At 40.0% G+C, this 14,319-nt stretch overlaps 1 protein-coding gene and 1 long non-coding RNA gene across 2 annotated transcripts; one reads left to right on the top strand and one right to left on the bottom strand.

Annotated features, from left to right (window-relative positions):
* Window positions 1–1,418: 1,418 nt before the first annotated feature.
* On the bottom strand, window positions 1,419–2,143 carry LOC117189047. The gene is made up of 3 exons (XR_004473100.1): window positions 1,884–2,143; window positions 1,685–1,825; window positions 1,419–1,628 (listed from the first exon to the last, which is right to left on the bottom strand). It is a non-coding gene; the product is annotated as an uncharacterized LOC117189047 (long non-coding RNA).
* Window positions 2,144–5,968: 3,825 nt separating this feature from the next.
* Window positions 5,969–10,639, top strand: LOC108162981 (UDP-glucuronosyltransferase 2B13). The gene is made up of 4 exons (XM_017297987.2): window positions 5,969–6,148; window positions 8,839–9,094; window positions 9,166–9,612; window positions 9,680–10,639. The coding sequence occupies exons 2-4, from the start codon at window positions 8,839–8,841 to the stop codon at window positions 10,549–10,551; spliced, it is 1,575 nt and encodes a 524-aa protein (XP_017153476.1). The 5' UTR covers window positions 5,969–6,148; the 3' UTR covers window positions 10,552–10,639.
* Window positions 10,640–14,319: the final 3,680 nt, after the last annotated feature.

The following is a 14,319-nucleotide window of genomic DNA, read 5'->3' as shown; positions in this document are numbered from 1 at the left end:
ATTTGTTTTGGCGGTGCAGTGGTGCTGCTGCTTGGACTGCGGTCGCTCTTTCTGATGATCTCTGAACATCATCATCTTGGTGGTGGTGCCCCGCCAATGGGCCTGGGCCTGCACACATGTGGATACAATTTGGCTGGGGCATCGCCTTTGCCTTTTGGCTTTGCCTTTGCCATTGCTTGTGCCACATGTTGTTTGCCACGGCTGCAACTGCCTTCCTCTTGCTGTCTGTCTGTCTGTCTGTTGCATGTTGAGTGATAAAAATCTCTTAACCATTTTTCATCAGCCTATTAAGTTACATAAGTCACACGGTGCCGTACGGTTCCTGCGTTTCTGCGTTTCTGCGTTCCTGCTGCTTGTTTGCTGGCATTGTTGGATCGCTTGTTATGTGTGTGCTCGTGTAAATATCCTTCTGGCGTGCTAATGAACCCTTTGACACCAGCATGGAGTCCCGCACCCAGACCTCCCTGACATGCATCAAAAATTCCAACCAGCCGACCGACAGCCAGATGCCACATAAATCAGACACACAACAAAACGAAGAAGAATTCGCTGCGGTTAGTTCATTAATAAATTAAAGGCATGAAATCACATAAAACACCTATGAAACCAGCACAAAACTAGCGACGGGGCTATATTTTCCCTAGATGCATGTGTAAATGTAAATGAAGGAGTATCTGTGTGAGTTGTGAGCTGTGTGTTTGTTCGATTACACACGCCCCTCTTCAAGGCTCAACTGCATCGCCGCAACCCTTAGGGGCTGCTGCTCGCTCGCTCGCTCGCTCGCTCTCTCCTGATAACGCCGACAGGAATGACTTCATATCACGCACAATTTGTGTTTCTCCCCCCAACCCACATCCCCCATCATCGCTGCAGGCCGCCGCTTCTGACGGACAGGAGAGAAGTGTTCTGGAGGAGTGCCTGCCTTGGCAGGGGCGGACCACGACTACGACTATCTAGGTTAGGCCACACCACACAGCTGTGGCATATGTAAAAATAAACACATAAAACTGCACTCTTACTAATTGCTCCATGGGCAGGGAGGAGCGGCAGGAGCTGAGGAAATTATTCCTCACGTTGCAATCCCAAAAAACATTCGAAACCAAATCGGCGATAAAGCCAAAGCAAGATACGACCCAAAGTCAAATGTTGTTCGAGCATATGGGAAAATGCAGGGAAAAGACACACGTGCTGTATGGATATAGGGTTGTCAAGTGCTTCAGTATGGCTGTTGCTATTTGAATAATTTTTGAATATTTTAGCTACTTAATTATTCATAATTTCACGTTTTAATCTCTTTTCAGGGACTAAAAAAAGACAGAAAATGAATTATTGTAAGGGAACAACCCTAGGAATTACCATAAAATATATATTTAAGGTATCCTAAAGTAAAAAAATGTGTTTAGAGGTAAAACATAATTCTCTCTTCGTAATTTATTGAACGAAAAATAGCAATAGATTTCATGTTTCAGAGTATTATAATACTAAAAAGATGTGACAACCCTAGCAGAAGAGAATGACCTATAAAATATATTAATTCCACTAAAAATTCAAAGAAATATGCAAAATATTTCATGAAAACATGGCAAACCCAGTTCCCTGAGCACACTTGACAACCCTGCCAGGCATATCTGAAAAGGAAATGGTAAGTACACCTACACTTACACGATACCATACTCCACTCTACTCTGGGGGCATCCTTTTACGCTTCAACAGTTTTTATAGTTGTTTGCCTTATCATCGAAAGAATTTCCCAAAAATTCTTGGGAAAATGTATGGGGACGGGAGGGAGGTTGTGAATCACTTTGAGGGCGTGTCCACTGTTCTGCTGTGGATACTCGTAGTTTATTGTTAAGGTAATGAACTTGGAATTTATACGAAAATACCATGTAATTTGCTCATTAACAAATTGTTCGACGTCTACCAGAGGCCCTCCTGAAGTAGGTACATGAAAACAGTCGTCAAAGTCAAGAGGGGTTGATCGCTAAGGATATTGAATATCCTCGAGTAACCACTTGAGTGTTGTGAAAAGTACAACCCCTAATGGCATGTTTTGGGAGAGTCGCAGCACCAGCACCAGCCCATCATCTCGTGTGTCACATTATAACGCAATTTAAAATTGTGCTGAATACTGCTTCTGGCTCTGACATATTAAATTAATATTGACACATTGACAGCTGCCAAAACAAGATTCCCAGCCCTGCCACACAACACAACAATCATCTCCTCCTCAGACTCTTCTCCTAACAGTCCATAACAGAACTATATTGAGTACAGAGCCAAAGTTTCGACAAATTTTCTGCTGTCGTCGGCATCGACCACCCGCCGGCTGTCCACCAATTTTCCACCGATGCGGGTCGAGAGCATGAAATTCGCCTCGAACTTCTCGAATTCCGTGGTCTAATCATGCGCAACGTTTGCTATTTGGGTGAAATTTTTAATTGCCCCACGCAACGCGATCGAACGAATGCTCATTCATTGTTCCGTGGAAATTGTCAGTGTCATCCGTTGGGGGTTTGGTTCTTGTATCTTTTTGTTTCGATGTTGTCTCCTATCTAAAGCGCCCCTGGGAAAAGCGCACGTTCACTTAATTGATAGATAGATACATTGATAAATGAAAACTAATGGCAATGGGTGGTACAATAAGATACAATAAGGTCTCGCTTCTATGCGTATCGTATCAGTTTGATTTGCCCTAATTTGGCTTTGGCTGTGTGTGGATTGAAGTGCAAAGTCAACATTAAATTGGCGCAAACTAACAAATAGTTTTCTTGTATTACATTCCCGTTTGGGTTCTAGGGATGGGCTGCCCTATAGTGTTGGGTTCTAATAAAATATCATTCGTTTTTTGGGTGTTGGCAAATGTAGTTGGCACCTCATAAATAATTCGACTGAATCATTGGGTTCAGTTAAGCTAAAAGCATTCGAAAATGTGAACATCAAACATGGAAATATAATACATATTTAAAAATGGAAGCTGAAAAATCAATGATACCAGACCTAAAAAGGATATCCTAATTCTCACTGCCACTTGAGATACCACCTCAATGAATCTAAAAGTGCTGTAGACCCTATGAAGTGGAACAGGAACTACCACAAAATGTTCCCCATGAATATACCACACTCTACAGTAAAATAAGGAAACACTGAGGCAGTGAAACAGTGTACTACAGAATTGGGAAACCAGGCTCTAGTAAGTGCCCAACGTCATCAAAGGCCTTTGCCTTCAAGGATCTTTTTTACCAACCATTTGTCACAGTACAACAAAACCCTGCAAACAAACACTCTTATACTTCCCGTAAAATCATTCCATTCCCGGTTGTAAGCCAATCTTTTACCCACTAAACTAAATCCCTTCATTGCTCTTTTCGATCAAAAGCCATTCATCCTCGACTGACTTTCAGGCTTCTTTAACCAAATGAATCTTATCTTTGAAGTATGTATCTTTTTTGTTTGTTTTTGCCTCTGTTTTAATGCACTGTTTCTTCCGTGTCTCTCCCCCTCTGCAACATTCTGTTACAGGCAATTCATTTCCATTGTAGCATGTCCACTGTTTGTCTGCTCGCTCAGAGCTTATGAATGAACATTTTTTTTGTTTTGTTTTTGGTGGTGGTCTTGACGATCGTTTGCATCAAAAGTGCCGTTCTTGGCCATGTCTTGAGTTGCCATCAAACAACGCCCGGGGTCTGGTCGTCCATCATCGTTGCCGGGACTTGGGTTCCCGCTGCCCACGCCCATGCCCAGGCCCAGGCCCTGCCCTGCCCTGCCCCGACTGGCACTGGAGTCGACTGTTGCTCTTGGTGGTGCCTCGCTTCATTGAAGCGTGCCAATTTTCAATGAAATGTTTTCGGCATCTTGTGTTGTGTTTTGCCCTATTTTGAACTGAGTTTTGGAGTTTTATACCCTGGCACGATTAATGTAAAAGGCTATGATGTACTCAAGCACCACTGGACACATTGCACATGGAAGAACCCTTTTTGATATAGTTACATCTGTGTATTCCCCAAAGATCACTTTGTTTTTCATTCCAAATCGAGATAAACGTGTGATGTTCACATTTTTCAGGAGTTGGAGCTTCCCTTCACTCGATACGATTTATGGGCATATAATCACTGGGTATCTTTTAGTCGGAATATCATCTCTGGTGTTCTTTCTGGTTTTGGTTTCTGTTACTTTGTTTGATTTCCTTAATTTGTTGCATGTTCACGAGGGGCACATTTCATGTCATTTGCTTACACCCGCGTTATCTTTCTCTTTCCCTTTCCCTTTCCCTTTCACCTTGGTCTTTCTCCTTTCATTTTGGCTTTCTGACAGCCAAAGTTAACAAACATTAATTACAATTTATAATTTAATGATGCGGCTTTCGGCTTTGCTCTTATCAGAAATGTGAACTTGACCGCATTCAAGGTGAATGCACAAATAATACTTTTTTAATGCTAAAAGTAATTTTCACGCCAGAAAAATGTCGGCAGTCGTTTCCGTTTGTACTTGTAAAAGAAACCCGCTTAAGTTGTAATTTAATGCCAATGGAGTTCATTGTTTTATTTGTGATGCACAGGGAAATGCAATGGCAATGATTTGCATGGTTAATCCCCACAATTAATGATACTTTCCTCCAAGTGAATCGTGATTGATTTTAGGTGTACTCATTCGAGTTGTATCCTGGAACTATTCCCAATAATTTGGTGATTTTTCTGAATAGAATAGCGGATGTACCCTGAAACTGTTAGCCAGTTCGCAATTAATAAAATAGTTGTATGTTTATACATATGTAGAATATATTTAGCTATTCTCTTAATGTTGTTGCATATAATAAATTGAATATATATTTAAATTCCACTAATTGCCTCTCGTGAAATATTATAGAATATTTATTTGACTAAATTCCTGTTTTCGCAAGATAATACCAGTTTATTTGTTGCCTTCATGCGTGTTTATATGAAACATATATGGGTAAATACATGTATATACTCTGTACTCTAATTTATTTATTAATTTTGCTTTGATAAGATCATTGCTAAATTCTGCTTCACATTCCGATTTCTTTGTTCATGAACGACACGTGAATCAATCACATAAATGTACATACATACCTGGTGAGGAGATCCCTCACCTCATTGACAGGCCAACAATTATTTTGGCAACACTTGGCAATCAATTGTAACAATATTGTAATTAACACAGCCGCATACGAGTCCACAGTCAACAGTGCGAGAGAACGACACTCAAACAATAAGATTAAGGTAACGCAAGAAATAGCAGCCTCTGAAGTCGAAACCGAAGATACCCTTTCAGATTTATTGGTTCTTTGGCAGCTTTGGGATATCATAAGATACGATTAGGCTCTAATTTTCAAGAACTTTGTTAAATTACCATTTGTAACGTTCTTTATGATAGAATATAAATTATTTTAAGACCAAACTTTGATTAGATTGCACTAAGATGTATCTCTACTATATACAAAAGTTTTGGGTATGTTGCATATTGCGTGCAGCTATAAATCGGGTGTGTGGGTAGATCTGATCAGGGAGATCTGAAAATAGGAGAATCTAATTAGCATAGAAACAGAAACTAAGAGACGTCTGTTAACCTACATATATGTAGTACCTAATAATAATCTATATAATTTATAAGGTCAAGACCCTTTCATTCTTTACACTCCAAAGCTCTTATCGCAATCCCAATACCCTCTCTAAGAGTACAGCAAACAATGAGACCCCATGCTCAGGTTGATTTGCCTTTGTGTCGCTACCTCAACTGCCAGGGCTGCAGAAACCCCCACAAATCTTACAGACACACACACACAAACACGGATACAGATACGGATTGTACTGTAGCTAAGCTTTTCATATCTATTTGTCAATGTTTGTGTGGAGCTGCGGCAGAGACTTCGACTGCGACCGCGACTGATTAAGTGTTGAGGTGGTCTCGGGCTCGTGGGACGCCTTCGTGCCTCCGAGTCTCAGTGATAACTGCACTTTGGTGCCCAGCGGTCGCGCTTCGCGCTAATTTTTGAATTCGAATTTGAATCTTTTCAAAGTGTTAATTTTCTTTGTCGCACAAAGGAACCATACAAACATTTTTGTAAATATCTTAAGGTGATATATATATTTCGGTGAAGTGAAGTGCTCAAGAACTCAACAAATTAAAGGTGATTAACATGTTTAATAAAATAAAAGACAGACTGCACATAATCTAATAAAAACTAAAATGGTACAAGTACCGAGTTCTGGAATAATTTTAAAAATCAGAAATATACAGCAAATTTAGAGGCTATACTGGGGGGAAAAAAGTCTATTTGTAGTTCATAGCTGATATAATTATATTTAAAAAACACGCTCATCTGTGCATTAAATTAACACGATTTACTTAGTTGTTCAACATCACAAAAAAGGTTTACACCAAGTACACATATAAAGTGAATAATATTAATTAATTTTAATTTATTTATTGAAGCATTTTCCGTGATTGATTTAACTCGTTAAAAACCACTCGTAAAGTGTCGTAGATTGTGCAAATTTATAGGAAAATTATTATATATCTTTAATTGTTTGAACTAATTAAAATGATATAATGGAAACTGTAACGAAACAATCATCAAACTATTGCCCAACCACGAGACCCCTTTCCGTTCACCTTTTTCATTCAAAACACCTTTACCGTTAACCCGTTTTTCGGCCACTCTCGCCCATTGATCAAACGTTTTTTTAGCGCAGATCAGATCTATAAAATATCTTTGAATTACTAAATCTCTGACCACGTTCCCACCACCTTGTAATAAAAAAAATTTAATTTCAACAAAATTAACAATTAGCTGGCAAACATTAAACAAATTACATTAAAAGCAATTATGTTTTAACGTGTACAGCGAAACCTTGGTAGAAATCCATAAAAAGAATACCTACTCGCACATATATTTTCTTTACAATAGCAGTAAAAAAACAATCGTCAGCAATAGCTAATGGAAGCAACTGCAACAACAATTCAGCTATTAAATTATAACAGTAAATTGCATGATCGAAATACAATGCGAAATGCGATGACAAAATATTACTTCCACATGCAATTTATCAGCACGTCTCAATGACATCTGGGTGACGAGTAGCAGGTTTTTACTTATAGTCCAGTAGTAGTTGGCTTTATATATAGAGAGCGCAAAACATAGGCAAAAACAACAACAGAATCGTAAAGAATCGACTGAGCGTAGGCATAATCAATGAAAGAGTAAACATACCTATAAAAACTCAATGGAATGAAGAAAAAGCAGTGAAAAATGTTTACTCCAAGGAAGTTTATTTGACAGAAAAGTTAATACAAATTTAAATACTATGGATACCTATGGATAGTTTTATTAGGAACTAATTCAGGTGCATATTACTTACATAAGCCTGTAAGAAACCACTTAACTGTTGATAAAGGTTCAAAGTCAAAAAAATAATTATTATTTTGAAAGTCTTATCATCGTTCTTGCATTGTCTGTTTGCTCTTTCTCTTTAAGAACTTTAAAAATAATTTCACGTTCATATATTTTAGATTAATTTACATCAAATGCGAGTATGAGTTATTATTAGTTATTGCAACTATTTCTAGCATTTCAAAGACATTTACTTTTATTGAGAAAGAATTTGTGACTGAAGCGATGGCCAGATTTTAAAACCGTTTTTCAGAGTTCATTCACTCGCGTAATACACTTCAGTGCCTGAAGCCTAAAGCACTCTTTGCCCGGGGTATAAAAGCACGCAGAACTAGCGCCTAATATAAATTCATTAAGAGCAGAAGTCAGAGGCCATAAGGCTAATCTAAGCTTATTTAAATCCCATTTTATTCAAGTTGCACGCGGAAAACACCGCAAGCACCAAGGAATAAACAAATGACACGAATGTTGACCCATTTCAGACGCTGATAAGAAAAGTGCAAGATTAGAAAAGTGTACACAAATAATAAACCAAAATCTTTAAAAGCACAATTACTCGAATGTCTAGCCAAACAGACCAGAGTATAGGCACCTTTATTATGGTAGTAAAAACCACACTAACATACATATATGAGGCGTAAACCGTATAAAGCTATGGCTGTCTAATATTAATTGTTAATTACAAAATGATGAAATTAACTTGCTGCATTTCAAACAGATCGAAAGCCAAAGGTGTGTTCGCTTTATACTTTGAATTCAATCTGGATTAAGACCAGATCAGTGATAAAACATCTGTGAAAGAATGAGCCAGTATTCAAATGATGTAAGAAAATCTGAGTGGGTGATATATGTATGTATGAATGGAATTCAGGTTGCTGAATAATAACTTTATGACATTTTGTGTCAAATGTCTATCAAAAGTTGTTCTTTTGTTTGAAAAAAGAATGTTCATAAATATTTTTAAATCAAATTGAAATCATTTATTAAAAGAACAAGTGTACAAACCAGAACCACAGAACCATTAACACAGGTGCGATGTTGGAATTATTATAATTATAATCTAAAGAATTATAAATTCAATATTAGCTAAGGGAAATATTCATAAAACATATGAAGTAATTTTTCACACTTTTGTAACAGTTTCCTTATAGAGTTTTCCCTTTTCCATGCATTGCAAACCCTCATTTGCCTAACTCAAAGTAACATTCAACTAACTGGCGTTATTAATTAGACTTCCATCTGGTTGGGTGGAAAAGGCAATCTGTTTTATGCAAATACTGAAATAATATACGGAACATAAAGCAAAGCCAAAGCCAAATCCAATTCCAATGCTAATCTGACGCAAATTACGCGACTTCTCAAGCCACTCCGTCTGACGTTTTAATTGTCGATGTTAATGTTAATTGTTGTCTATCATGTTGATGCAGATGGAGACGCAGCTGCAGTGCAAATTCCTGATGATTTTCTGTCTGCTCGGCCTGTCCGGCCTGGGGGAAACCTATAGGATACTGTTTATGGGACCCTTTCCGGCGCCCAGTCATTGGCTCTGGCTGGAGCACTTTCAGCGGGATCTGCTACGGCATGGACACCACGTGACGAGTGTTAACAATCATCCCACCAAGCAACCCCACGAGAATCTCACTGAGATCATTATTAGTCCATCCTTTGATATACCCAAGCATTGTGAGTACACTGTAGATGGCATACCTTCAATGATAGGAAATACTCAAAAAGAATCTGTGTTCTCCACTCAGTTCCTAAAAAGAACATCTTTAGCATGCAGTTTGCCAGTGATTTTCAGAATCTGCAGCTGTGGTGGACCATTGGACTGATGACCACAGAGCATGCCTTCAAGGATGCGAATGTTCAAAAGCTAATCCAGAGCAAAGACGATCACTATGATCTGGTGATCTTAGAGCAGTTCTTCCACGAGGCTTTCCTCATGTTCGGGAAGAAGTTCAACTGTCCGGTGGTCACAATCGGCACCATGGGCTATGCGGATAACATGGATCATTCCATGGGCATCCTTACGCCTTGGTCAGTGATACCACATCTCCTGCTATCGCATACGGATCAGATGACGTTTAGTCAGCGTGCCTATAATGCCTATATATCGCTGTACGATGCGGTGATGAGGCGGTGGTTCTATCTCCCCAAAATGCAGGAAATGGCCGAGAAGTATTTCAAGGGAGTGATCAATGGTGAGTCTCTAAAACACTCATTCGATATAGATATCTATTCTAATGTTTTGCTCATTCTGCCCTTCAGGTTCCCTTCCCCATGTGCATGATCTCGAGCGTAACATCTCTCTAATGCTGATCAACAGTCATCGCAGCGTGGATCTCCCTCGGCCAAGCATGCCTGGTCTCATAGACGTTGGAGGAGCGCACATTCAGCCTGCGAAGAAGTTGCCCGACGATCTGCAATCCTTCCTGGACAACGCCACCCATGGCGTGGTGTACTTCAGTTTGGGCTCCTACATGAAGAGCACGGATATGCCAGCAGATAAAACCGCCCTGATCCTTAAGGCCTTTGGACAGCTGAAGCAGCAAGTCATTTGGAAGTACGAAAACGATTCGATTGGACAGCTCCCCGCGAATGTTATGATCAGGAAGTGGATGCCGCAGAATGATATTCTGGCCCATCCGAATGTTAAGCTCTTTATCACCCACGGAGGGATCTTTGGCACCCAGGAGGGCATCTATTGGGGCGTGCCGATGCTGTGCATTCCCCTCTATGGGGATCAGCACAGGAACACGATCAAATCAGTGCGGGAGGGTTATGCTCGATCCCTGGTCTTCTCCAAACTGACAGTCGATGACCTCGTGCGGAACGTCGAGACGCTCATATACGAGCCGCAGTACAAGCGCAGTGCCCTGGAGGTCTCGGAGCGCTTCCGCGATAATCCCATACATCCGCTCGATGAGGCCACCTTCTGGATCGAGTACATTATGCGACATCGGGGGGCCCGTCATCTGAAGTCCCACGGCGCCTTCCTACCCCTCTATCAGTATCTGCTGCTCGACATCATCGGCTGCCTCTTGCTCGGTGCTTTCCTAACCATCTGGCTGCCCTGGCGTATGCTCAAGAGAGCCCACAAATGGTCGCAAAAACTGAATGAAGAAAAAAAGCGTTTGTAGGAGATGAAAGCCATAAATGTTGCTAAATAGTTTCTAAGTGTTGTACAGTCACACGCGAGAATAAATTGTGATATATGTATGTAAGATATTATTTAGAGTATCGCTTATTCGTATTATCATCGCGGTGGCCTCGTACATATGTGTGATTACAAAAGTTCTTAATGTTACGGCTTATTTCTGCTGATCTCCTGCTGCTGCTTGAGTCGTGTCCGTATGCTGCTGTTCTCTCTTTTTACTGCTTCGCTCGGTTCCTCTTCTTCTCTGTCCGCTGTTGTTCTGCTGCTGTTACTAGTGCTGTTGCTGCTGCTGTTACTACTGCTGTTACTATTGCTGTTGCTGCTGCTGTTACTACTGCTGTTGCTTACCCCCGCTGCCCCCTCAATAGGCCAGCTGGCCCACTCCTTCTTACATATATTTTAAGATTACAAATTAAATATTTTTATGTAAAGTGCGTATCATTTATATTTGTAGTGGGGCGGATCTCTGATCAATTCTCCAACGACGAAGTTGATGATCCAGTGAACCCCCTAGTAGCCGTCGCAAGAAATGTAATAGATCTTTGTGCTTCGTGGTAGATATATGTATGTCGCTGTGTATTTGGTTCGGGGGTCGCGCGGTAGATCGGCCGTTTGAATCGAGGGTGGAAGCGAACAATTTATTTGATTGAAATCTTTAAGGATTAGAATATTCAAAAAGAATGGCAAATACCTCATTTATTGTAGTTTTATTTGGCATTCAGAACTCAAATGGTACATATAATTTTGCAGCCACTGTTGCCGGCAATAGTATGCAACAGTTTTTAAAAAGATGCGTTGTATTCCCATAAAAACCATTGCCTAGTTTTAAGAAGCAAATAATGTTCGGCTACAGTGTAAATTTAAAGCATGATTTCAGGATTTAATAGGCTGCTATATAAACTGTGTTCGAGAAGTCGCGCAACATTTTGAAATATTTCCGCAACATTTGGTAAATCTATATGGGACATTTTTGATTTGAGCCGTTTTTTATAAGCAATCAATTAAAAGGGAGTACTTTAAATAGAGATTCTTGTAGAAAATGTATTAATTTATCTGATAAAATTATCTGTTCAGTGCTGAGGGTCCCAGCTTTGTGGTTAGGTCTCTTCCCCTACACCTGATCAATCAACTTATTATCCCTCTATACGATTCATAATTTATGTGTCAATTAATTAAGCCGAAATGGGGAAATAGCTAAAATCAACAGCGTCGAAAAATGCCAATTGAGTCGCCTTTGTGCGGAGTGTTTTGCTTGTTCCCCGCTCAATCAACAATCACGAAGTGTTCTTGAGCCATCTCCGTCTCCATCTTCTTCTCATATAACACCCACACAAAGCACGTTCTTTTCTTGTCTGGCTTAAAAGAAAACAGAACTGAAATTATGCAATTGCTTGAAGTGGAATTGTAGAACAAAGAAACCGAAACCGAACTTAGAATACCAGCTAAAAGCATAACTCTTTCCTTTTAAGCCAACAACTTGATCTCAGAAAGAATTCCACAGATATTTAAGTTTTTCTCCACTCCCCAAAGTTCCTGTTTCAGCATTCTTTTTCCCCCTTCAAGCAACAACTTAAGCGCCACGTCTAAGACTTTGGCATTAAATAATCGACTCAAACTGGTCGACTAGTCAATGGCTTTATAGGTCTTCTTTTACCGGGCTCGACATTTACATATGTATATTGTGGTGGTATCTTTTATGTCATCTAAAAGTATATTATTGTCTCCAATACTTTCACTGCCTGGGCATCACCTTGTGGAGGGTTCAAGTGCGAATATTTGTTGTTGTAGCACCAACCGGTTGAACCAAGTCGCGCGCAGAGAGGGGGAGAGACAGACCCGTGAGGCAGGCATCTTCAATTGTTGTTTGCCGTTGCCGTTTGTCTTGTGTTTGCCGATTATAAATTGTAAAATTTTAATTTAATTGAACATATATTACCGATAGACCCCTTCCCCGCCGTCTCGCTGGGCCATTGAAATGTATTTGAAATAATATCCAATGCACAATATACATATATGTATCCAACACTTGAGCGACTTTTCGGAGGCAGCTTTTCGACTAACGGAGCTGTTACTGTATTTTTGTTTTTTGTGGGTCTTTGTACATATATATATGGTTTTCAAATATTATTTAAACGATATTTTATTTATATTTGCTCGAGTCTGTCTGTTTTTACGTAATGCCTCAAACCGGACCTCGATATGTGGCAGATCTTGACGCCATTTGAAGAGCACTAAAAGTTCGATATTTAGTGCCAGGCACACGAAATTCTCGAGGCTGAAGATTGGCCATTGACCATTGGCCATTGGCCGCCGCTCTATGATATGGAGAGGCTCTTGTGATTAAGAAACCCCTTCAAATTCCAACAACACAAAAATCCCACATAAGAGAACCGGCTTCTTCTGAAAATTCCCCCTAATTTGAATACGACAATTTGCAGCTGACTGACTAAGGATTTGGTGTGGGGGTCACATGCATATTGCCGTATATATGGTACCGCGTACCGCGAGATTTGCTTTGGGCATCCGTGTTGACAATTAGCAAGTGTTTGGCCCAAGACCGAGAGTAATATACAGTTTATATGCGACTCCATTGCATTTATTAATTATTATTTACGAAAACACGTCGCCATTCGCCGCCATTCGACTTCAGATCACATGAGTCTAACCAAAATCCAGCGACATCAGCAGCAGCAGAAGCAACCAACAAACAAACAAGAAAGGAAAGGGATCCGAAGGTGTAGATACCCTTAGAGATTGGAAGTTTCTATGTGAGATGATAGAGAAGATACAGTGATGGATGATGTATGATATTCTTTCGGTTTTAAACTAAACTTCCTTCTTGGAATATATACAGACTTTGTAGATCGACCACAAACAGATCATTGGATCTGAAGGAAGTGCTTAAGCTTCGTTCTAACCCGATCATTTCTATGAATGCTTTGATACCTTCTGCTAAATAGAACCTAAAACCATGTGCAAAGTTCCTTCCTGCTCTGCCTGCGTAAACTTCTAACAAAAATTATAATACCCCCCCATAGCTTGTAAGGGTATACAAAAACTAAGCAAACAACTTTTTGGATAATTTTTTGGATGTTTTCTTCAGTTAGAGCTTTGTCCGGGGCTTGGTTCCTGTTACTACCGTCGTCGTCGCAGCAGCAGTGGCAGAGCAGAGGGTAAACCACATAGACAAACAGCCGCAAAGAAAAAAAAACAAGAAAAAAACAAAAAAGAAACGAAACGGAGCCAAGCTGAAGATTAGCATTAAGCACGTGATGCCATCTTGTGATGCTAGTTTTTGGTATTTCGTTTTTTGAGAAACATCTCGGAAGATACACAGATACGTGCATATCATTGTATGTTTGTGTGTGTGTGTGTGTATATGCTGTAATTAAGCGAGCGGCAGCTGAAATGGTCGTTTAAATGTAATTTTAGCTCAGTTTTTGTATGTTTTGGTCAACAGAGGTGACAAATTAAGGCCCCTCCATCGCAAGGTCATGTGAGGGGCGTCCATTAGCCATGAAGACACACACACACAAGCACACAGCAACAGTAACTGAAACGACACCGGCTTCAGGTGTGTAAATGTTTTGGCATTTACATACATTTGTGCGCGTGCACTCCTCCTCTCCTCGGGTGCCTTGATTGATTGGAAAGTTAAGGTTGTCGTCTATCATCATCATCATTGAAATGAGGAAAACATAATGCCAGCTAATGTGAGATTATGCAAATCAAAATGCGCATCTATCGAGCA

Source organism: Drosophila miranda, chromosome 4 (genome assembly GCF_003369915.1).
Source record: "Drosophila miranda strain MSH22 chromosome 4, D.miranda_PacBio2.1, whole genome shotgun sequence".
NCBI classification, from domain to species: domain Eukaryota; kingdom Metazoa; phylum Arthropoda; class Insecta; order Diptera; family Drosophilidae; genus Drosophila; species Drosophila miranda.
Note: the sequence above shows the minus strand (reverse complement) of the source record. Positions and strands in the feature narration are given on the sequence as shown.